The sequence below is a fragment of the Anoplopoma fimbria genome, chromosome 13 (genome assembly GCF_027596085.1).
Source record: "Anoplopoma fimbria isolate UVic2021 breed Golden Eagle Sablefish chromosome 13, Afim_UVic_2022, whole genome shotgun sequence".
Classification (NCBI taxonomy): Eukaryota; Metazoa; Chordata; class Actinopteri; order Perciformes; family Anoplopomatidae; genus Anoplopoma; species Anoplopoma fimbria.
The window spans coordinates 28,498,504-28,522,938 of NC_072461.1; the positions used below are offsets into that span (position 1 = coordinate 28,498,504).

The 24,435-nt window shown below is 42.5% G+C and overlaps 1 protein-coding gene across 2 annotated transcripts in view; it reads left to right on the top strand.

Moving 5' to 3' along the window:
• ogdha (oxoglutarate dehydrogenase a) overlaps positions 1 to 24,003 on the top strand; it is a 26,151-nt gene extending 2,148 nt beyond the window's left edge. The window contains exons 3-22 of one of the 2 annotated variants that reach the window (XM_054610285.1): positions 5,577 to 5,753; positions 8,002 to 8,104; positions 15,587 to 15,702; positions 15,791 to 15,945; positions 16,477 to 16,623; positions 16,721 to 16,811; positions 16,938 to 17,117; positions 17,247 to 17,375; positions 17,456 to 17,788; positions 18,102 to 18,204; positions 18,562 to 18,690; positions 18,795 to 18,945; positions 19,771 to 19,898; positions 20,022 to 20,200; positions 20,439 to 20,510; positions 20,640 to 20,765; positions 20,951 to 21,023; positions 21,127 to 21,290; positions 21,816 to 21,970; positions 22,065 to 24,003. In XM_054610285.1, coding sequence (XP_054466260.1) covers positions 5,577 to 5,753; positions 8,002 to 8,104; positions 15,587 to 15,702; positions 15,791 to 15,945; positions 16,477 to 16,623; positions 16,721 to 16,811; positions 16,938 to 17,117; positions 17,247 to 17,375; positions 17,456 to 17,788; positions 18,102 to 18,204; positions 18,562 to 18,690; positions 18,795 to 18,945; positions 19,771 to 19,898; positions 20,022 to 20,200; positions 20,439 to 20,510; positions 20,640 to 20,765; positions 20,951 to 21,023; positions 21,127 to 21,290; positions 21,816 to 21,970; positions 22,065 to 22,185 — 2,832 coding nt within the window. In that variant the 3' untranslated portion in view covers positions 22,186 to 24,003. Of the gene's footprint in view, positions 1 to 5,576; positions 5,754 to 8,001; positions 8,105 to 15,586; positions 15,703 to 15,790; positions 15,946 to 16,172; positions 16,366 to 16,476; positions 16,624 to 16,720; positions 16,812 to 16,937; positions 17,118 to 17,246; positions 17,376 to 17,455; positions 17,789 to 18,101; positions 18,205 to 18,561; positions 18,691 to 18,794; positions 18,946 to 19,770; positions 19,899 to 20,021; positions 20,201 to 20,438; positions 20,511 to 20,639; positions 20,766 to 20,950; positions 21,024 to 21,126; positions 21,291 to 21,815; positions 21,971 to 22,064 lie in introns of those variants that run through there. The other variant, XM_054610286.1, reaches the window with a different exon arrangement.
• Positions 24,004 to 24,435: the final 432 nt, after the last annotated feature.

Here is a 24,435-nt window from a genome sequence, read left to right on the forward strand (position 1 = left end):
TGGAGGGGGACCAGGATCAGGGGTCAATCATGGTGGTCTACTGGTCCGGATGGGCGTAGACGGTCTACGTTAATTTAACCTTAAAGTTCTGTTGAGCCGTCAGGATTTAAGGAAAGTGATTGTCACTTTTTACCGTTTTCTGACATTTTACAGACCAAACTACTCACCGATTGCTGCAGAAAATAACGGACAGATACATTTGAGTTTAAAGTGATCATTAGTCGTATAATATAAACACTATGAAGCCTTATAAATGTACATTTTACTGCACAATATGTAAATAAAATCACAGTTTTGACGTCATAATTATTATTTCTGGTAACGTGTGTTTAAAAGAAAACAATCCAACATTTTACCCAAGGTGTGTTTTCATAACATGACCAGTGAGTCGCTGTAGCGCCCCCTGGAGGACTGAATGAAGCCGGAGGACATTTTAAAGGACGAGCTGACTAATAATAGCAGCTTGAGGCTCAGTCACATGACGGAGGTTCACTGTCAGAGAACGCTGGGCTGTTAGTGGTTTGTTTCTGCAGCGTTCAGGAATACGACTGTTTGTGTCAGTTAAGAAGAAACCCACAGATCATTGTCCTCCAACATATAATTAGACACTTTTTCTGATGACAAAATGTGCTGAAATCGTGAAACATATTTGACATAAAACATAATTTTAACGTTTATCTGTGAAATTTGGAGAGAAAAAATTGGAATCTGGAAAAAAATGATAAACAAATTAATTTTAAATCGTGATAATCGTCATCTTTTTATTATGTTCAATCAAAATGTTCAGAATTTGATATAAACATTCCGGCAGCTGCAGTTTGGTGGATTTGGTGGATCGAGAGATTTACCTGCAGAGTTTAAATCATAAGAACCGTTATTCATCTGGACTGTTGGCTCTGTTTAATGTTTTCATACTTTTCTGCCACAGAATCAACGTTGTTAATATTTCTGATGAAGACTCTCCTGAACTTGGAGGTCACATGGTGTCTCATGTCATGTTGTTACGTAAAGATCAGACTCTGTGACCTTGTTGTTATCAGCTAAGCTAACTAGCTGGAAGCTACACAGCGGGACAAACTGTACTTCATAAAAACACCTGTACATCATAAAGGGTTTGTTTAGGGGGAGTATATGTCTAAGGACAAAGGATGTGAGGGTGTAAGGACAGAGGAGGTGAGGGTCTAAGGACAGAGGATGTGAGGGTCTAAGGACAGAGGATGTGAGGGTCTAAGGACAGAGGATGTGAGGGTCTAAGGACAGAGGATGTGAGGGTCTAAGGACAGAGGAGGTGAGGGTCTAAGGACAGAGGATGTGAGGGTCTAAGGACAGAGGAGGTGAGGGTGTAAGGACAGAGGATGTGAGGGTCTAAGGACAGAGGATGTGAGGGTCTAAGGACAGAGGAGGTGAGGGTCTAAGGACAGAGGATGTGAGGGTGTAAGGACAGAGGGTGTGAGGGTGTAAGGACAGAGGAGGTGAGGGTGTAAGGACAGAGGAGGTGAGGGTGTAAGGACAGAGGAGGTGAGGGTGTAAGGACAGAGGATGTGAGGGTGTAAGGACAGAGGATGTGAGGGTGTAAGGACAGAGGATGTGAGGGTGTAAGGACAGAGGATGTGAGGGTGTAAGGACAGAGGATGTGAGGGTGTAAGGACAGAGGGTGTAAGGACAGAGGATGTGAGGGTGTAAGGACAGAGGATGTGAGGGTGTAAGGACAGAGGATGTGAGGGTGTAAGGACAGAGGATGTGAGGGTGTAAGGACAGAGGATGTGAGGGTGTAAGGACAGAGGATGTGAGGGTGTAAGGAAGGACAGAGGATGTGAGGGTGTAAGGACAGAGGATGTGAGGGTGTAAGGACAGAGGATGTGAGGGTGTAAGGACAGAGGATGTGAGGGTGTAAGGACAGGATGTCGTATGATGAACAGATTGTAAAGCCCTCTGAGGCAAATTAGTGATTTTTTAGGAATACAAATACATTTAATGAAATCATGGTATATGGTGTATATAATAATATTGTTATATAGCAACCATAATATAATAATATGAAAATGTCAGTTTGGTCCTCTGAAGTGTGGGAGTTAAAGACAGCGACCATCAGTGTGATGTCTTTAAACTCTTTAAACTCTTTAAACTCTTTAAACTCTGATCCAGACGGCAGCGTCCTGTTTACTGTTTATCACCAAAACATGATGTATCAGGATTATTAACACGGGACGAGTTCCTGTTGTTACTGTCTGACTGTTACTGTCTGACTGTTACTGTCTGACACTGTTGTTACGGTCTGACTCTGTTGTTACTGTCTGACTCTGTTGTTACTGTCTGACTGTTACTGTCTGACTGTTACTGTCTGACTGTTACTGTCTGACTTGTTACTGTCTGACTGTTACTGTCTGACTGTTACTGTCTGACACTGTTGTTACTATCTGACTGTTACGGTCTGACTCTGTTGTTACTATCTGACTGTTACGGTCTGACTCTGTTGTTACTATCTGACTGTTACGTCTGACTGTTTACTATCTGACTGTTACGGTCTGACACTGTTGTTACTGTCTGACTGTTACGGTCTGACTCTGTTGTTACTGTCTGACTGTTACGGTCTGACACTGTTGTTACTGTCTGACTGTTACTGTCTGACACTGTTGTTACTGTCTGACTGTTACGGTCTGACACTGTTGTTACTGTCTGACTGTTACGCTCTGACTCTGTTGTTACTATCTGACTGTTACTGTCTGACTGTTACGTCTCTGACTCTGTGTTGTTACTCTGACTGTTACTGTCTGACTGTTACGCTCTGACTCTGTTGTTACTATCTGACTGTTACTGTCTGACTGTTACGGTCTGACTCTGTTGTTACTGTCTGACTGTTACGGTCTGACTCTGTTGTTCAGTGTGGACTTCCTGCTGCTCCTTCACAGTAAAAGCATGAGTCTCTCTTTGGACATGTGTCTGTTCTTCTTCTTTGACATGTAGTCTGTTACTTCTTTGGACATGTAGTCATCAGAACATGTAGTCCTGTTATTCTCTCTTTGGACATGTAGTCCTGTTATTCTCTGTTTGGACATGTAGTCCTGTTATTCTCTCTTTGGACATGTAGTCCTGTTATTCTCTCTTTGGACATGTAGTCCTGTTATTCTCTCTTTGGACATGTGTGTTATTCTCTTTTGGACCTGTTATTCTCTCTTTGGACATGTAGTCCTGTTATTCTCTCTTTGGACATGTAGTCCTGTTATTCTCTCTTTGGACATGTAGTCCTGTTATTCTCTCTTTGGACATGTGTTATTCTCTCTCCATGTGTTGTTATTCTCTTTGGACATGTAGTCCTGTTATTCTCTCTTTGGACATGTAGTCCTGTTATTCTCTCTTTGGACATGTAGTCCTGTTATTCTCTCTTTGGACATGTAGTCCTGTTATTCTCTCTTTGGACATGTAGTCCTGTTATTCTCTCTTTGGACATGTAGTCCTGTTATTCTCTCTTTGGACATGTAGTCCTGTTATTCTCTCTTTGGACATGTAGTCCTGTTATTCTCTGTTTGGACATGTAGTCCTGTTATTCTCTCTTTGGACATGTAGTCCTGTTATTCTCTCTTTGGACATGTAGTCCTGTTATTCTCTCTTTGGACATGTAGTCCTGTTATTCTCTCTTTGGACATGTAGTCCTGTTATTCTCTCTTTGGACATGTAGTCCTGTTATTCCAGACCAGAACCAGCAGGTCACAGCTTCACCTCCTGTTGTCCTCCATCTTTAAGTCCTTGTGTTGCTCAGAGAAGCGTTGCGTTGTCTCCCTGCTCCACGGTGGTTTCTGGTTTTCTACTGTTCCTAAAAACATTTCTCTGTTCTGACTGCTGAACTTTCAAATCATGTTTATATAAAGACAAAGGTACATTTAACTCGCAGTTATAATAGTTTAAATTCAACTTTAGTTTAGTTTTGGTTAAGTTTCAGAGCATGTTTACTAATTATGATATAGATGTACAGGTTTAATATCTGTTAGTTTACAGACTACGGCTGCTGGAAAAGCTTTGGTTGGATTATTGTGACGGTTTAACATCAACAGGAAGTTGATTGAAAAATACATAAAATATTTAAAATAAAGCACCTTAATACGTGTTGTTGCTCTGCTGTGATGTGACTGGATTCACATGACTGAATTATTAAATACATGAGATTAAAGGTTTGTTTCATCAGCAGTTATAAAACAATCTTTTTATCCGATTGTTTTAATGTGTTGCATGAAGGACTGACTTCACTTTGGCTTCATTATGAGTCTGAGCTGCTGTTTGTTTTGACTCTTAATGTGCCGCTGAGACGTCTGATGGAAAAAGTCTGAGTTTTATTACTGACTTCATAGTTTCTGGGTTATGGATCGTCTTTCTGTTTGGATGAAACCCGTCTGACTCGTCTCAGAACAAAAGTGAAACTGTTTTTCTGCCTTCAACGGAGGAAAACTAAAATATAACAGCTTGGAGAAGCAATACTTTATCTATATACTAGTACTCTTATCGATACTCTTATTGGTTCTTTTTGATATTTTGTGAGGACTGTATTCACTGTTTTCATTCTCTTATCTTGTTGCTGTCACATCAACGTGTCTCCTCTTGAGCTCTTCTCATTTATTTCCTTCACATTGTTCATCCATCTTGTGTCGGTGGTTCTGCCTCCATCTCTCCACACAGTATCTCCTGTCATAGTACCAAAGAACAGAACTATAAGTGACCCTAATTTATCAAAGAACAGAAAACTGTAGAACTTCAGAGCAAAGCTGAACTCCACAGAGAGAAGTGGTAGAATGTGAGGGAGCGCTTGAATCAGTTTAATGTGTGTTTGATGGTGAGTTCTCACTGGAATGAGATGTTTATGAGGCGGGTGGAGTCTGTGGTTCTGCAGCTCATTCTGGACTCGTGAGTCACTGAGTGAAGAAACCTGTTTGTTTCTGTAGAACTACAACACGAGTTCTCCTTCAGAGAGGAGACAGTGAGGGGTTTAGATGGATTCCTCCAGCTGAGTCATCCTCTTCTGGTTTAAGGCTTTCAGAGTAGAAAGAAGAAGAAAAAGACAGAAGTTGTCATGAGAAGAGTAAAGAGAGAATGAAAAGAGAAGTTCAACACTGATCTGCTCCTACTTTAGTATAGTTTATAGTTGGAGTGCAATGGATCAAAAACTCACCGATCAGATCAGAACAAAATAATAAAGGGAGCAAATGTAACTCTTATTGATCCCTGATCACGTTGTTAGGTGTCTGATCATTGATGATCCATATTGTCAGATACAGATCCCTTTGTTGTTTGATTATAACAGCTGGTCTACAAGGAGCCACAATATTCTTTATTTTCCACTGTCCCAAAAATCATTTCAACTGAAGTCATAAAACCATTAAAAATACTAAATGTTATACTTTTACTTTGTTATAGTGATTTATAGTGAGGGTTTTTTTCATATAAACACACCATTCAAATGATGAGGAAATAAAACATTGTATTTTTATGGATTAAAACCAATCTAGTCATTATTAGTTTTAACGATGAATTACAAAATAGGCTCTGCTATCGTTTTATTAAGTCTTTTTTCTTCCTCCTCCCTCCAGTCGTGGGATGTGTTCTTCAGGAACGCTAACGCCGGTGCTCCTCCAGGAGCAGCCTACCAGTCTCCTCTGGGTCTGTCTGCTGCTCCTCAGCTCTCCTCTCTGGTGGGAGCTCAGCCCAACGTGGAGAAGCTGGTGGAGGATCACCTGGCCGTCCAGTCGCTCATCAGAGCCTACCAGGTACACACACACACACACACACACACACACACACACACACACACACACACACACACACACACACACACACGTTACTATAATAATTCACAAAGGGCCAAAATCAGGGTTTGAAACTACACTCCCCATGATGCTTTGGAAGATGTAAACAGGAAGTATATTGTTGCCATGGAAGCAGATAGTTTGTATCTGTTATTAGTCTCCATGTAGTCAAAGTGTCTCCATTAATTCAGGTCCAGGTTTTGAGATACTGTCTCAAACTGTCCTTTTTCAGGGGGACACGTTGGAGTGTTTTTATATTTGAACTCAAGAGAGAAGTCTGAGAAAATAAGAGCCAGAAAAAAAAAACCTCATTCTGTAGAAAATGTTTATTTTCATGTTTATTTTGTCAGACTTCCCTTTAATCTCTCTGGTAAATTCTTCTAAATGTTAACTTTAAAAATAATTAAATACAGATGATATATTTCTTAGTGGGATCACAAGATATAAAGGTTGAGAACCACTGATTTCATTTGAACTAACCATCAAGTTATTTTGTGTGGATGTCCTGTGTTGAGGTTGAATGAAATGTATTAAAAGTTCATTTCTGGTGATTTTTATGTTTATTATTAATAACTGTTATTATTGTAATTATTTCTAGGTGCTGAGCACTTCCTGTTTTATTGTTTAATGTGATATTTACAGTGCATTTTTCCCCAGAAATTCATCTGATGTGGAGCCAACTCTGTTTCAGATGCTTGTTTGGTCTTAGTTAACAGAGTTATTTGTTAAGTTTGGATCTTTAGACTATCTTTAAATTGATATTTATTATTTTTATTAGAAGTTGTTTTATAATCTTCATTCTGTTTATATCAGTTGTAATGTGAGTATTTCTTAATAAACTCAGGATACGTTTGATATAGTCGATGATGTAGTTCAGAGATTCTCAACCTGAAAGCAGGAAGTGTTTTTCCAAGATGGATTTATGATTCAAGTTCAGTTACTAGTTTGAATAACCACATTTTTATGATAGAAACATTGATGTTTTATGAACATCAAGTCTTGACTCTTCTTATTGAGAAACCGGATAGCTAAAGTGGTGAATGGAGGTCTACACGGGTCCTGAACCAGAACAACGGTTTTGAAGCGACTCCTCTGGTTGTATAGAAGTCTATGAGAAAATGACTCTACTTCTCTCTTGATTTATTCCCTCAGTAAACATTGTAAACATGAGTTTATGGTCTCAATCTCTAGTTTCAAGTCTTCTTCAATACAGCATGATGTTCATTTAGTAAATGATGCTCCATTTAGAGTCAAACAGACCATAAAGCAGGGGATGCTTTAGGGCGGGGCTACACACTGATTGACAGGTCGACACCAGAGAGGTATACGGCGTCTCTACGTCACTCCTCCTCACTCCATATATGGTCACTTCCTGTTCACTGGTGGCAAAAACAACAACATAGTGACGACCAAAACACCAAAGTAGAGGCTTCATAACGTCCACAAACCAACGAGAGACGTCACAGTGAATCACTTCTTATAATCAGTCTTTAGGTAGAAAACTTCCCCGAATTTCTGTTCGGCGTGTGAACAAGTAGTAAACATAAACAGATGTTTGGGTCATAACCGAACCAGGAGTCCCGTACCAAACGGTTCAAAACAAATACAGATATCGTTACACCTTTAAAGGTCAGACCTGGTTTTAGTTTTTAAAGACCAACACAGGCAGCTTCCCATCAGGACCCTCCTGGACCTGATTAGACTGGATTCAGCTACGTGGACCCGTGCAGACCTCCAGTCACCTGACACCAGTCAGTGTTGTGATAACCAGGTGTGTGTGTTGTGTGTGTGTAGGTGATGGGGCATCACAATGCCCGGTTGGATCCTCTGGGAATCAGCTGTGTGAATTTTGATGATGCTCCGGTGAATGCCGGCTTCCAGGACGTCGGTGAGACTTAAGAACTGAGAAAACTCTTCTGGCTTGTGGTGTTAATGCTCTCTTCCCCCCCCCCCACCCACCCACCCTCTTTCCTCTCTCCTTCCTCTTCCTCTGGTCTTCTCTCTCCTGGTCTTGTGTCTAATCCTGTTTGTGGTGGTCTTTGTCTTTTTACTTTACAAATCTTCCATCCCACCTCCTCTGGTTATTTCGTTGCATCTTGCTTCCTCCTCTTCCTCCTCCTCCTCTTCTTCACCTCCTCCATCTCGCTCCATCCTGTCCTCCTCCTCCTCCTGTCCCGGGTGGGCTCTGTGCTGTTGTCCTTCCCTGTAGATCCGGGGGCACCACGTGGCCCAGCTGGACCCCCTCGGCATCATGGACGCCGATCTGGACTCGTGTGTCCCCACTGACATAATCACGTCCTCGGACAAGCTGGGTGAGGAGCAGAACCCTCCGATCACGTCTGTCCCTGTTGTCTCCTGGTCCTCTCTGTAGAACCACTATCTGTAGTCCGGGGAACGTCTGTTAGAGGACATGTCTCTCTGTGAACTTCTCAAACTGAAACCTTGTTCTACGTCAGTAGAATTTCTTCAACCTTCTACTGTACAATAACTGTTTCCGAAACTTCAGGAAGGTTCTCGTTTGTACCCGGAACTCGATTTTTGCTGGAACGTTCTCGTATACACTCGATTGTTGCTGGAATGTTCTCGTATACGCCAGAATGGTCCTGGAAAAATCTTGTATACACTCAAATGTTTCGGTAACATTCTCGTATGCACGAGATTGTTTCTGAAACGTTCTTGTGTACACACGAATGTTCCTGGAAAAATCTTGTATACACTCGATTGTTGCTGAAACGTTCTCGTATACACTCGATTGTTGCTGAAACGTTCTCGTATACACTCGATTGTTGCTGAAACGTTCTCGTATACACTCGATTGTTGCTTAACGTTCTCGTATACACTCAAATGTTACTGAAACTATCTGCAGAAACTAGAAATAATCTTTCTGGAACAATTTCTGAAACCTTCTTGTTATTGTAACAGAAACATGCAGATTATGATACAAGCATTACAAGTTGGCTGAGTTGTTCTTATTTATCAAATCTGCCCAACGATTTGCAATTTTTAAAATTCAAGATGGCGGCAATTTTTCAAGATTTCCGGCAATTTTTCAAGATTTCCACAAAATTCGCCTCATGAAGTTGATTTTATTACAGAGAGTCTTGTGTCTTTGTACTGATTTTTGTTTTTTAAAACCTGCTTGAGTAGATTTTGCTGATTTATAGCACCCTGAGAAATTTCAGAAAAATCCAGTTTGGATTTTGGGCAGATTTGTTCAGAAACCTCTGGAGAACAAACACCAAATGTCATGCTTGTATCTTCATTTGCCCGATTCCTCTAAATTATTAATGTTTTGAGCCCCACTATATAAGAAATGTTTCAAAATCTTAAATCTGCATAAAAACACCTTCTTGAGTCTTTGAACTTTCTGAAACTTTCTTAAACTGGAACTTTCCTCTTTACTGACGATATGATAAAGTTCCCTTTGAGGACTTCAACTTCCCTAAAACGATCGGAGAACCTGAGTCACGTTGTTGTCGTTAAAGATCTTAATTGGATTAATTTGTCAGAAATAGATTTGGCCCTCAAGTGTTGGTGGATTTAATCCTTTTACTTCTGGTTATAAAGGAACAAGCGTGAGATGTGGGTCAGAATCAATAAGATGGTATTGAAGTTAATCCTTAATGATCCCTTTAGTAGCTTTCAATCAGAACACATGGTCTTGATCAGCAGATGGAGTTTTCAGATGAGCACTTTATCTACTTCCTGTTTATGTTTCCTTGAAAGTTGAGATTCAAAGTTCGAGTTTGACCCGAAAAACAGCAGTCGAGATTAAAGTTTCACCACAAGGTTCATTTAGTAACTCTCCTGGAGCTTTCAGATCTGAACTTATGCTTCCAGGGTCAAGAATCTACAAAAAAATGATGCTTGTAAAATGAAGCACTGTGGTTTATTGATGGAGGGTTTTTTTTTCTTTTTCTGGTAAATGTTTTATTTATTACAATCCCCCCAGTACGCCGAGGTAAGAATGAGCCAACTAGATTTGAACGTCTGAGCTCCATCTGCTGAGGAAGATCATGTGATGTGGTTGAAAGACTCTGTCGGCATCGTGTGGATCGGTCGGTGTTGAGCTGTTAGCTTTGTGCTAACTGTGCTAGCGTCTCTGATCTGATGGTAGAAACCTGCTGCTGAACTTTGACCTGTGTTTAGCTGCTGCTGCTCGTTGATTGGCTTCTGCTCAGACACGTTGGCTCTCAGCTGCGTCCTGATTGGCTCGTTGTTTCAGTTACCTTTGCCATGTTAAAAGATCTGTTTATTTATTTAGTTTTGTAGTCCTATCAGACTAGATAACTCTGCGATACTAAGTCAGTCGTTTTTCAGCTGTGACCTGGTCCGTCTCTTCCTTTGAGCTAACTAACTGCTAATTAGCTTTAGCTTTGCCTGACTGGACTCTGTCTGCTTTTACTGCAGTAAAACCCTGATTCACCGTCTGACATCGCTGTTCATCCCTCACGCTGTTAAACATCTTTTACACAATGATTAATGCTGCAGGAGCAGATGAACCATGTTTAGAGATCAGACCTGCTGGTTTGTGTACAATAGTTTTGCAATGAGGTCAGTGTTGCGTTCAGGGACCGGTCTCATCCCTGATGTGGCGACGGCGCCCTGTGCAGAATGACTTCCTGTCTGGAACCCCGTCAGTGTTGGTTGGTTGTTGTGTGGCTTCTGTTTCCTCAGCATGGTGTTAACTGCATCCCTCATTCTCCACCTCTTCACTCTGAAATCACACCTTTTTAATAAACCACACCCTGATTTTATCCAGCCAATGAGAAGGTGGTGGAGACGTTGAGATGCCGGCGCTGTGCTCTGACGTAGCTGAAGGCGGTTGTTGCGGTGGTGTAAATAGCCGATGGTGTCGTCAGGTTAAAGGTCACTAACGTATCCGGGTGTCTCTCCCTATGCTGCCCCCTGCTGGTGACCCCTCCAGACCTGGCTGTGTTCAAAGAGAGGCTGAGAATCCTAACGGTAGGAGGTACGAGAGACGACCACGCTGGTGTGTCACCGCGCTGCGCCCTGAAGCCAGTAGCTCATCTGTAGTGTGAACGCCACGTCTACAGGACGTCAGAAACAGACCCTGCTGTCTGCTGGACCGGTCATCAGTCCAGCAGACAGCAGGGTCTGTTTCTGACTACCTGTCCTGTAGAGGTCGCTGAACTTTAGAACGGGATAGTTAAGTGATATTTCATTATGTTCACCGTTTTTTCTTTTATCAGAATTGTTTCTACAATGTTCGCCGTCCAGTATCAGTGACTCAGTCACCGCTACTCGTAGGTTATTATCATATTATAAATTAGACTAAACAAGAAGATTACACATACTAGGATTAATGTTGTTTATACAAATATGTAGGTCAGTAAATATTATTTTTACACAACTTAATACATGTATTTTATCAGAACATTTTCCACAAGTCTTTGTTGTCATTAATATGCAATAAGATCCAACAACAGGGAATAAACCTTCAGGATTAATAAAGTTCTTTGTTCTCCTAGCTGAAACAGACAAACAACACAGAACAGAAAATATGTTTTAAAAACAGTACTTGTACAGTCATTTCAAATATTTGACCCCTCAAACATTTGAAATATAGAATGATCATTAAACAAAATGCTGTAAAGTCCCCAAAAAATAAATAATGGATCCTCATTTTAGCTGTTATTCCCGTGTGGTGGTGACGGCTTCTTTGTGAACAGATTGCATTTATTTTGTGATAACAGACGGTGAACCTCAGTGAAATATCCCTTTAATGCCTCAATACACAGGAGACGTCCAGAGGAAACCCAGAGAGACACAAATATACAGTTAAATCAACAGAATTCAGCTTCTTTTCTTCTTTAAACATGATGAAGTTCTGACCTCTGACCTCTCTGAATGTCTCCTGCTTGTTCTGTGTGATGTAGTTAGCTTCGTTAGCTTGTAGCTGCTGCTCAGTCCAGTAAACAGTAGAACAGTTAGCAGACGTCTCTGATGGACGAGTTCATCTACAAGGTGACGTCAGGAAATGATTTAAAACTGTGGCCACAAAATGATGAAAGAGAAGGTGCTTCAGGTGAAACATTCATTTAATATTTCTAACATGAACACAATGAACCTGAAGTATTTAATGTAAGAAGCTTTCAATATATTTACATGTAGTTTCTCATTGAATTGTCTGTTGGAGGTTTTTTTATTTTTTTTATTTAAGGGATGCTCATTTAAAAATACACCGATGTACAGATACACACAAATGTACTTGTAGAAAGAAAGGGGTAATTAAAATATAATAAAGATGCAACAACTTAGATGTACATTCAAGTAAAATGACTGATTTGACATGATAGTAAAATTAACCTAAAATGAAATATGAATAAATAAATACACATAAAAACATATAGAAAGCAATAATTACAATATAATTAAATAATGGAAGAGAAAAACACACTAAAGTCAGGTAAACATGCGTATTAATATACTCATGAGTGAATGCACCAGGTTTACAGGATCAAATTCTTCTTCTGTCCTTTTTATTACACGGTAATATTTTTACTTTTCTCATCTGACTAAAGCAAACAGACTTTATTTATAAAACACTTTTATAAATGTTAAATTACAGATTCAAATATAATTGAAAAAGGACAGTTATGCTTTATATAAAACAAGAAGGAAAGAAGGTGCATAAACCACAAAATATAAAATTATAAAATCAAAATTAACATGTGTGTTTTGACAATGCTTGTCAGTTTAAATCATGTTAGTCAGATTAAATCATGTTGGTCAGATTAAATCACGCGTTAATCATTTTATGGTTGTGCGTTTGTAAACTGTTTCCCTGACGTCTCGCTGTCAGTTTGTAACACCGGTTTAAATGTTCCTGCTGCTGATGAACTCCTCACAGGAGTCTTTTATTCTGAAAGGTTTCACTTCTTACATATAATGGAATTTAACCTTTTGTGGGCAATAAAATGTTGTTCTTTAGTTAGATTATTAGAATATTTATTGTATTTTTACAAACGGGTGCATCACTTGTAGAAAATGTTATTTAGCGTGTTGGCTTATACGGTGTTTTTAGAATACAGAGATCAGCAGTTACTAATATAACTCTAGTTCTAACGAGGGCTGGGTCTCCGAGCTGCTGGTTTATAACTCTGGTTAACTAAACGAGTGTCGGTCAGACGGTGTGATTGTCTTCAGATCACGACTCCACTCATAACGCAACAAATATCAAATTAGTTTAACTTTTAGGGAATGAAAACAGTTTAAATGTTGAGCTGAGCCGTCAGCTGTAAATCTGCACTAAATCAAGAGTTTCAATCTTTGATTTTGGAAAAGCTTTTATCATTTTAAATACAGTTTCAGTTTCACTGCAATTAGATTCAATAAAACAAAGGTTTGATAACCATTTAACGGTTGTATAACATTTGATTTAATTATTTACAATTGAAAGTGAAGCTGTTAGATGTGACTAAATAATATAAATCTCATTTATTCTATTAAGTCTGACCTTTTATATGTTTAATGTCCACTTGATCCTGCCACCACTAATGATTAAAGACCTTACAGTATGTTTATATATATATATATATATATATATATATATATATATATATATATATATATAAAATAAAAAAATCTCCTCCAGCCTTGGTGTTGTTGTGTTTCAGAGTCCGACTTCCTGTCACAAATTAGTGTCGGCTGCAGACAGAGCGGTAAACTTCAGAACGCACGTTTGTGTCTGCAGTGAACGCGTTTTAGAGAAGAAGAAGAAGAGTGTTGTCCTGTTTTATATTTCCTCACTGCCTCTCCTCTCCTACAACCAGGAGGAGGAGGAGGAGGAGGAGGCGAGGGAAGGAAGTGAGGAAAGTGAATGAGGAGCTCTGCCTGCTGTCGTGTTAGAGAGACGCTGCTTCGTGATTGGCCGGTCTGGCTGTCAGTCATGTGATTGGTTTGTGACGGCTGTGTTTCTTCTGTGAACTGTGTCGGCTCTCTTGATTGGCTGAATCAGTCTGCCCAGCACAGCCCTGTGATTGGCCGGTTGGGTGAGCAACATTTAAGGTGGTCGTGTTGATGTTTCTAAGGATGACGGAGAGATTTGAACCTGAGTTAAGACTCAGAACACCTCCTCCTCCTCCTCCTCTCTGTCCTCTCTGTCCTCTCTCCTTCATAACTTCCTCCACTAACTGTTGCATTAATCAGTCTGAAGTCACTAAGTTACACCCAACATGTCACTCATGTTCACCGCGCTGTCATGAAGCATCGCTGCTCTCTGTGGCCAACCAGAGGGTTTTATTTCTGCTCTTCAGAGCGGTGAAGCCCCGCCCCCTTCTGGTCGACCGCCATGTGAAAGAAAGAGAGACAAAATCTTTGTCTCTCGGTCTCATGTCGGTCCATCAGAAGGGGCGGGGCTTAACCGCTCTACTAAAGTTTAAAAACAAGCTGGTGTTCTCGGTGACGTCAGTGCAGAGAACAAAAAACAAGGTTTTATCATAAGAATCCACTTTCTTCCTCTAAATAATAATATTCTATTAATGTCAATGCCTTCAAACACTATTCGCTCCATAAACGGTTTAAAATATATATGAATTCAGGAAACAAGAAATCTTAAACAGAGAAACTTTAAATTGTTATTAGAGATCTTTGACAGTAAAAGTGAACAAACTCACCGTCTTTAAATAACCTTTGAAATATCTTTAATGTTTCTCTTGTTTCTGTCAATAACAGTGACCATATAGAATGTTCTGCTCTCTAGTTATACATCATTAATAAAATAATAAGGTCTAAACTGAAACTTAAAGGCATGAACTCAAACATTTACTTTGAAGGCCAGACTTTAGTCGCTCTGTTCCTGATATTGCTTCTGATATTTAGTCCAAAATGTCTTTTCTCAAAGACACTAAATACAGTAAAGAAGTAGAAGTGCAAACAGTTTGAGCAGAAACAAATCAAAGAGCAAACTGTCTGAGAGATATCCACACTCGTATTTATGTCCTTTTGAAATTGACACACATAAGTTTTAGTGAAATATTTCCTTTTTTCAGAGACTGATAAATATATTACATAAAACTTAAACTATCAGTTTAGCAGCAGTGGAGAGATCTTCCTCTGAACTATCTTCATAAAAACAAAGTGTCTCAGAGGACTTTTGTACACAAAAATACATTTAGACGAATAAATGAAAAGGTTGAGAGCGAACTGTTTTAAATATTATAAATAGCAGCATCGTTGTGTTGTTGTGTCTCTGCACTGAAGCCACATTCAGACCGTTGAACTATTATAAAGATAATGAACCTCTTTAACATGTTTGAACATCGACCTGTTGATCCCGTCTGAACAAACGACACACCTTCAAACTGTTTTTAAATGTTTTCTTTGCTGCATTTTCTCATTTTATTATTATTGTTGTTGTTGTTGTTGTTGTTGTTGTTATTATTATTGATCCTGAGTTCTGTCTTGTGTGGTTTGATGTGTGAACCTGATTAATGACACTAACGATGTCTCTCCTTTACTTTTGTTTTTTAATCATATTGATCCTCGACCCGTCCAAACCACCTGTTTCTGCTGCCGTCACTTCATTCTTCTTCTTCTTCTTCTTCTTCTTCTTCTGCATGCTTATTTTCTCTCTGTTGATGCGTTTTGTGTTTATTATTCATTCATATTTATTTATGCATGTTTTTATTTTTTATTTTTCTGTTTCTGTCCATCTCTCTGGTGTCCTCTCCCCTCATTCCTGCAACCTTTTCTCACCTCCTTCCCTCTTTTTTTCCCCCCACTTTCCCTCCCCTTCTTTCCCGTCCTGTGGTGCATCATGGGATATGTAGGCTTCTACGGTCTGGATGAGTCCGACCTGGACAAGGTGTTCCGGCTGCCCACCACCACCTTCATCGGAGGCTCAGAGAGCGCTCTGCCGCTGAAGGAGATCATCCGCCGACTGGAGGTAAACACAGACCGCCACCGGATGTTTGGGTGGGTGTTACCTGTACAGGTGACTCAGGTGACTCAGGTGACTCCTCTCTGTCGGTCAGATGGCGTACTGTCAGCACGTCGGGGTGGAGTTCATGTTCATCAACGACCTGGAGCAGTGCCAGTGGATCCGACAGAAGTTTGAGACTCCAGGAGGGATGCAGTTTGATCTGGAGGAGAAGAGGACTCTGCTGGCCCGCATGGTCCGCTCCACCAGGTAAACACCCCTACACCTACCACATGGTCCGCTCCACCAGGTAAACACCCCTACACCTACCACATGGTCCGCTCCACCAGGTAAACACCCCTACACCTACCACATGGTCCGCTCCACCAGGTAAACACCCCTACACCTACCACATGGTCCGCTCCACCAGGTAAACACCTCTACACCTACCACATGGTCCACCAGGTAAACACCCCTACACCTCCACCAGGTAAACACCCCTACACCTACCACATGGTCCGCTCCACCAGGTAAACACCCCTACACCTACCACATGGTCCGCTCCACCAGGTAAACACCCCTACACCTACCACATGGTCCGCTCCACCAGGTAAACACCTCTACACCTACCACATGGTCCGCTCCACCAGGTAAACACCTCTACACCTACCACATGGTCCGCTCCACCAGGTAAACACCTCTACACCTACCACAACACCACCGTGTTAGCTGTGGTAACATGTTATTAATGTGATTTTAACGTGTTATTAACATGTTCTAAACGTGTGTGTGTGTGTGCAGGTTTGAGGAGTTCCTGCAGAAGAAGTGGTCTGCAGAGAAACGTTTTGGTCTGGAGGGTTGTGAGTCTCTGATCCCGGCTCTGAAGACCATCATTGATAAATCCTCTGAGAACGGAGTGGAGAACGTCATCATGGGAATGCCTCACAGGTAACACACACACACACACTTATATAAATATATACGTGTGTATTTATACATATACATATACTGTACATGTTTATATACACTGACCTCCTTCTTTCAGAGGTCGTCTGAATGTTTTGGCCAACGTGATCCGTAAAGAGCTGGAACAGATTTTCTGTCAGTTTGACTCCAAACTGGAAGCAGCTGATGAGGTAAATAACCTGCTGTTATTACAGCTGTTATTAAAGCTACTGTTATTAATGCTATTATAACAGCAGATTGTAATCATCAGACCTGCAGGAAGTTATTTTTGGTTATTTTATGGTTTCTCTCCTCAGGGCTCTGGAGACGTGAAGTACCATCTGGGGATGTACCATCGTCGTATCAACCGCGTGACGGACCGGAACATCACCTTGTCCCTGATGGCCAACCCGTCTCACCTGGAGGCCGTGGACCCGGTGGTCCAGGGGAAGACCAAAGCTGAGCAGTTCTACTGCGGAGACAACGACGGCAACCGGGTGAGACGGACGAGCGCTTTACTCCTCCTCAGAGACGCCACTGGAAACTAGGGTTTATATAAAGAAATCAGAAAACGACTCCATCTTTGTCTTTAATCCTCCCGCCGCTCTCCTTCTGTGTGTGTCCAGGTGATGTCCATCCTGCTCCACGGAGACGCAGCGTTCGCGGGTCAGGGCATCGTGTACGAGACCTTCCACCTGTCTGACCTGCCGTCCTACACCACGCACGGCACCGTGCACGTGGTCGTCAACAACCAGGTAACAACCGCACACAACGTTAGACTCAGCCGGTGATAAACGGGGCTACGTAATGACGGAGCTTCTCCTGGTCTCTGCAGATCGGCTTCACCACAGACCCCCGTATGGCCCGCTCCTCTCCGTACCCCACCGACGTGGCTCGAGTCGTCAACGCCCCCATCTTCCACGTCAACGCCGACGACCCCGAGGCCGTCATCTACGTCTGCAAGGTGGCCGCCGAGTGGAGGGCCACGTTCCACAAGGACGTGGTGGTGGACCTGGTGTCTTACCGCCGGATGGGTCACAACGAGATGGACGAGCCGATGTTCACTCAGCCGCTGATGTACAAACAGATCAAGAAGCAGAAACCCGTTCTGCAGAAATACGCAGAGAAACTGATCGCAGAGGGAGCAGTGAGCCGCCAGGAGTACGAGGTAACTTCTGCTTCTCCTCCTTCTGCTTCTCCTTCTGCTTCTCCTCCTGCTTCTCCTTCTGCTGCTTCTTCTTCTTCTTCTGCTTCTCCTCCTGCTTCTCCTTCTGCTGCTTCTTCTTCTTCTTCTGCTTCTCCTTCTTGAAACTGTGCACAAGTTATGTGTTTGACTATTCAAACTATATTCAAAATATCAATGTTCATCAGATTCCTCCCTGAAAGTCTCCTCATCAGAGAGTCTTTAGAGGGTTCTGTGGATGTTTGTGAAATGAAATATTAACGTGAAGACTGAATAAACTCTCCGTCTCGTTCTTCAGGAGGAAATCGCCAAATATGATAAGATCTGTGAGGAGGCGTACAATCGCTCCAAAGACGAGAAGATCCTCCACATCAAGCACTGGCTGGACTCCCCATGGCCTGGTGAGGACCACCAGACAGACACATGAGACATCAGACTGGGTACCAGAGTCAGGACCTGGTGTCTGCAGGGTCAGATCAGGGCTTCAGGATCCTGGTCCCAGTGAGGATCTGGTCTCAGGTCCCAGTGAGGATCTGGTCTCAGGTCCCGGTTGAGGATCTGGTCTCAGGTCCCGGTTGAGGATCTGGTCTCAGGTCCCGGTGAGGATCTGGTCTCAGGTCCCAGTGAGGATCTGGTCTCAGGTCCCGGTTGAGGATCTGGTCTCAGGTCCCGGTTGAGGATCTGGTCTCAGGTCCCGGTGAGGATCTGGTCTCAGGTCCTGGTTCTCTGTCAGCTAGTGTAACTGTTGTCCTCTGCAGGTTTCTTCACTCTGGACGGACAGCCAAAGTCCATGAGCTGCCCCTCCACCGGTCTGACTGAAGAGAACCTGAACCACATCGGAGGCGTGGCCTCGTCAGTCCCCGTGGAGGACTTCACCATCCACGGAGGTCAGACACGCTTAAAAACATTTCAGAAAACAAATAATTGTCTTAATGTCAGAAATCAACTGTTGAGGTTTCGTGCTCTCTGTGAACCGGACTCGTTGTTTCAGGTCTGAGTCGGATCCTGAAGAACCGAGCAGAGATGGTCCGTAACCGGACTGTGGACTGGGCTCTGGGGGAGTACATGGCCTTTGGATCGCTGCTGCAGGAGGGAATCCACATCAGACTGTCTGGACAGGATGTGGAGCGAGGAACCTTCAGGTAAACCTGAACCTCCTCTGATACAGAGTCCTGGTCCCTGAACCTCCTCTGATACGGAGTCCTGGTCCCTGAACCTCCTCTGATACGGAGTCCTGGTCCCTGAACCTCCTCTGATACGGAGTCCTGGTCCCTGAACCTCCTCTGATACGGAGTCCTGGTCCCTGAACCTCCTCTGATACGGAGTCCTGGTCCCTGAACCTCCTCTGATACAGAGTCCTGGTCCCTGAACCTCCTCTGATACGGAGTCCTGGTCCCTGAACCTCCTCTGATACGGAGTCCTGGTCCCTGAACCTCCTCTGATACAGAGTCCTGGTCCCTGAACCTCCTCCTGAACCTATACAGAGTCCTGGTCCCTGAACCTCCTCTGATACAGAGTCCTGGTCCCTGAACCTCCTCTGATACAGAGTCCTGGTCCCTGAACCTCCTCTGATACAGAGTCCTGGTCCCTGAACCTCCTCTGATACGGAGTCCTGGTCCCTGAACCTCCTCTTTTCCTCACTTTATTAATAATCTGAATCTGTAAAGTCACTTCAAATAAAATTGCAGTAAAAAGAATATTAATATCATATAATATTAATATTACATTCATATAATAGTTATATTAATAGTATTAATAATTATATTAAATATATTAATTATATTATTAATATTATATAATGATAATGTTAATGTTCATATTAGTATAGTATTACTATTAATATAAACCTCTGAGATGTGGATCAGAAAATATAAATGAAGAAGTAAATCACCTCAGATGTGATTAGGTTCAGCTCTCCCTCAGCGATAAAGAGCTGAGAGTGAGTTCTCCTGTTTGTCCTCTTTCAGCCACCGTCACCACGTCCTCCACGACCAGAACGTGGACAAGAGGACCTGCATCCCCATGAACCACCTCTCTCCAGACCAGGCCCCCTACACCGTCTGCAACAGCTCGCTGTCCGAGTACGGAGTCCTGGGTGAGTCCGGCCGCTCTGCTCATCCGTACCTTCTGTTTACCTGCTATGTCTGCAGATAGTAAACCTTCTTTATACAAATCAATATAAATGGATATTAATATATTATATTTTCCCTGTCTTCAGGCTTTGAGCTGGGCTTTGCGATGGCGAGTCCCAACGCTCTGATCCTGTGGGAGGCTCAGTTCGGAGACTTCCACAACACGGCCCAGTGCATCATCGATCAGTTCATCTGTCCGGGTCAGGCCAAGTGGGTCCGACAGAACGGCATCGTGCTGCTGCTGCCGCACGGCATGGAGGGCATGGTGAGCAAATCAAACGCACACACAGACATATCTGAGACTACGGTATCTAAACAAACACAACTTTATTATTATCATAATAAACTTTATAATTATGAGTTATTGATAATGATGATAAATATTGTTTTGGTAAATAACTTTTTTAGAGCATGAATATGTAAATCTAAAGATGTCCGTCAGCGTTAGGAACAGCTCCCCCTGGTGGACGTTCTTTAACGTGAGCGTGTGTTTGTGTCTTCAGGGTCCAGAACATTCTTCAGCTCGTCCAGAGAGGTTCCTCCAGATGTGCAACGACGACCCCGACGTCATGCCGGTAAAACAGGAAGTCACTTTAAGCCTTTAACGGACCCCAAACCCAGCTTTTATTGTGAAAGTGGAACAGGATGACCCTTGCCCTCCAGGTGTTGTAAACTAACTCCTCTCCCTCCTCTTCCTCCGTCAGGCGCTCACCGAGGACTTTGCGGTGCGTCAGCTCTACGACTGTAACTGGATCGTTGTGAACTGTTCGTGTCCTGGAAACTACTTCCACGTCCTCAGAAGACAAATCCTCCTCCCATACAGGAAGCCTGTGAGACACACACACACACACACACACACACACACACACACACACACACACACACACAGTCTCTTTCTTTATGAATGTTCTGTTTTCTAGCCGAACTCCTCTTTGTTCCTCAGTGTTGTTGTTTTTGTTTAATGACTTTTATTTTGAAACACCTGACATGATAAACTTCCTGTTTGTTTCTCCAGCTGATCGTCTTCACTCCCAAATCTCTGCTGCGCCACCCAGAGGCCAGAGCCAGCTTTGACGATATGCTGCCTGGTAAAAATAATATTATCATTCAATATTATTATGACTGTTGTTGTTATTATTATTATTAATTACTAATTCCTCCTCCTCCTCCTCCTCCTCCTCCTCCTCGTAGGGACTCACTTCCAGAGGCTGATCCCAGAGGGAGGCTCAGCGTCGGAGCGTCCTGAGGAGGTGAAGCGTCTGATCTTCTGTACGGGGAAAGTTTACTACGAGCTGACCAAAGAGAGGAAGAGCAGAGGAATGGAGGACACGGTGGCTATCGCACGCATAGAGCAGGTACACACACACACACACACACACACACACACACACACACACACACACACACACACACACACACACACACACACATACACTCAATACACACACACACACACACACACACACACACATACACACACACACACACACACACACACACAATACACACACACACACACACACACATCACACACACACACTCACACACACACACACACACAATACACACACAAACACACAAACACACACACACATATACACACATACACACACACACACACACTCACACGTCACACTCAATACACACACACACACACACACACACACTCAATACACACACGCACTCAAAACACACACACAAACAAAACACACACACAATATACACACATACAGACACACACACACATGACGTCTCCTCCTCCTCCGTAGATAATATCGCTCCTCCTGCTCTAACAGTCCTGTGACCTTTGACCCCTCCCTCTCTCTCCTTTAATGCTCTAACAGTCCCGTGACCTTTGACCCCTCCCTCTCTCTCTCCAGCTGTCTCCGTTCCCGTTCGACCAGGTGAAGGCCGAGTCGGAGCGTTTCTGCAACGCCGACCTGGTCTGGTGTCAGGAGGAGCACAAGAACCAGGGTTACTACGACTACGTCAAGCCCCGCATCAGGACCACCATCCAGAGGGCCAAGCCCGTCTGGTAACCCCCTCCTCCTCCTCCTCCTCCTCCTCATCATCCTCATCATCATCAGGTATCAGTCCTCTCTGACCTCTGACCTCTCTGTGTGTCTCAGGTATGCGGGCAGAGGCCCGGCGGCGGCCCCGGCGACAGGAAACAAGAAGGCTCACCTGATGGAGCTGAGGCGTTTCCTTGACAACGCCTTCGGCCTGGACGCCTATAAAGACCAGCAGTAGACCTGTGACCTCTGACCCCTGACACACCTGGAATACACCCCCCCCCTCTGACTGCATCTACACACACAGTAATACTGCATACTGTAGGAAACGTACTACATAGTACACACTGTTTACCCCTACTACATGAGTACTAAGTACTACTGTACTTGTAGTACTTGTAGTACTTGTAGTACTGACAGCAGTACTGTCTGCTTCCAGGCCTTTATTGATCACTCAAACATCAGAGGAAATGAAAGATGAAATCTGAGATGATCCAAATGTTTCTATCATCAATGAATAAATCTCATATTGATTTAATAAATGATTGATTATTGATTTGATTGATAAATAAAAACTGATATTTGTTCACTGAGATCAAAACAAAGTTATGATGCAGTGTGTACTTTATGGTATCAGTATGTAGTATTACGTGTGTACTGACGACTCAATATATGCATACTAGTTTATTCCTTGTATATACTAGTACTCTGGAGTACTCTGTGTACTACTGTGTGTACTGTGTTCATCACCACCACGGCAACACCTTTATGAGCAACGCGTTGATCCATCAGTACTGCTAGAACACTGCTGATATGAAGTACTTTGAGTAAAAACAACACGATTCTGAAGTACACAGATAGAAAAATACAAAGTTTTATCATGAAAGTAAAAACCCAGCAGGTCAAAGGTCGAGTTGCTCTTGAGTCCTCCGTCAACATTACAGGAGATTTCTTTCTTTTATGTTTCAACTTTTTGCAGTTTTCAAATTTAGTTGATTTTAAATAAATCAGGTTTTTAAGAACGATCTCTGAATGAAATGTTTAAAAACAGCAACTTTTTGAATGGAGTCTGGTGATAATTGATAAAGTACCAGGTTGCTGCTGCACGTTGCTCTACGAAGTTGCCTGAGTTGAACAAGTGGCGACATGAAACAAACTGAGAGGCAACGTTGACTCTGGTGCAGTGAAGCCTGAACCGGAGAGTAAAGGTCAAACACACACACACACACACACACACACACACACACACACACACACACACACACACACACACACACACACACTCCAGCTGTATTGTGTAACAGCAGGTCAGCAGGTATGACATCATCATCATCACTCCCCTCTCACTCTTCATCAAGAAGTTGCAGGAAACATTTTAACCTTTTTTAGTTTTTGATTGATGGCTCGTTAGCATCGTTAGCATCGTTAGCGCTCCCCATTGGAAACGAATGGGAGCCCGGCTAGCTGGATGAAATGAGTGTAATCACTCCAGCAGGTGGAGGTGTTTTTGTTGTTTTGGGCCTTTCACCAGGTGTGTCGGCTCGTTAAAGGGGAAAGTCTGTAATTAATTAGTCACCATGGCAACGCTTAACTCGCACATTGAGATTTTATTGTTGTTTTCTTTATGTTAGGGGTTAAAATGGTGGAGGTCTGCGCCATTGGGTGTCCCTACATGAGCTCAACCAAATGCACTGCTGGTTATGATTTAACTCATCGGCTTCTGTCTCCTCCCCCTCTTCTCTTCCTCCTCTTCTTCCTCCTCCTCTTCCTCCTCTTCTTCCTCTTCCTCCTCTTCCTCCTCTTCTCTCTCGCGAGCGTTCATCTCGTGCCAAACGAAGCGTCTCATGTTTTTGTTTTTTGTTTTCCTCTGAATGAACTGAATGTCAGCAGGAACTAAAACCTCCTGCCTGTGATGTAGGAGTGAGGCCAGAGAGCAGCAGAAGCACAGATGTGCGTCTGCGACGAAGAAAATGATTTATTTATTTTCATAATCGGGGATTTAAACTCTCTTCATTGTTTTTGCTTCATTCAATAAAGAAATCTGTCCGAACTGAAACGCTGCTGCTTCGTCTCCTTATTCACTTTGTTTATAATAAGAACTCCTTGGATTAATATTTATTATTTATGACCTCATTATGATCTTATTTACAGTTAATAATTCACTGAGCACAAAGTACTTTATTTGTGTGTATTGGATGTACTAGTACACCAACATGAGACCCTTAAAACAGCCTCACGCCAGACTTAGTATTTAAGGAAACTCATTAAATATGATCTTATATTGAACTAGAGGTTATTAAAGGTCATTAAATATTACTTTTATACATTTAACTTGGATTCTGTCTTAAATGTACGTAGAACCTCAGTGTTCAACAGGTTCTCCTTAGAACCTTTGTGTCAGCAATCAAACCTGTTAGAGCAGTTTGATTCAATTTAACTTTATCGTTAAAGAAACGAGTTCACAAGTTAAAACTAGTTTAAACATTAA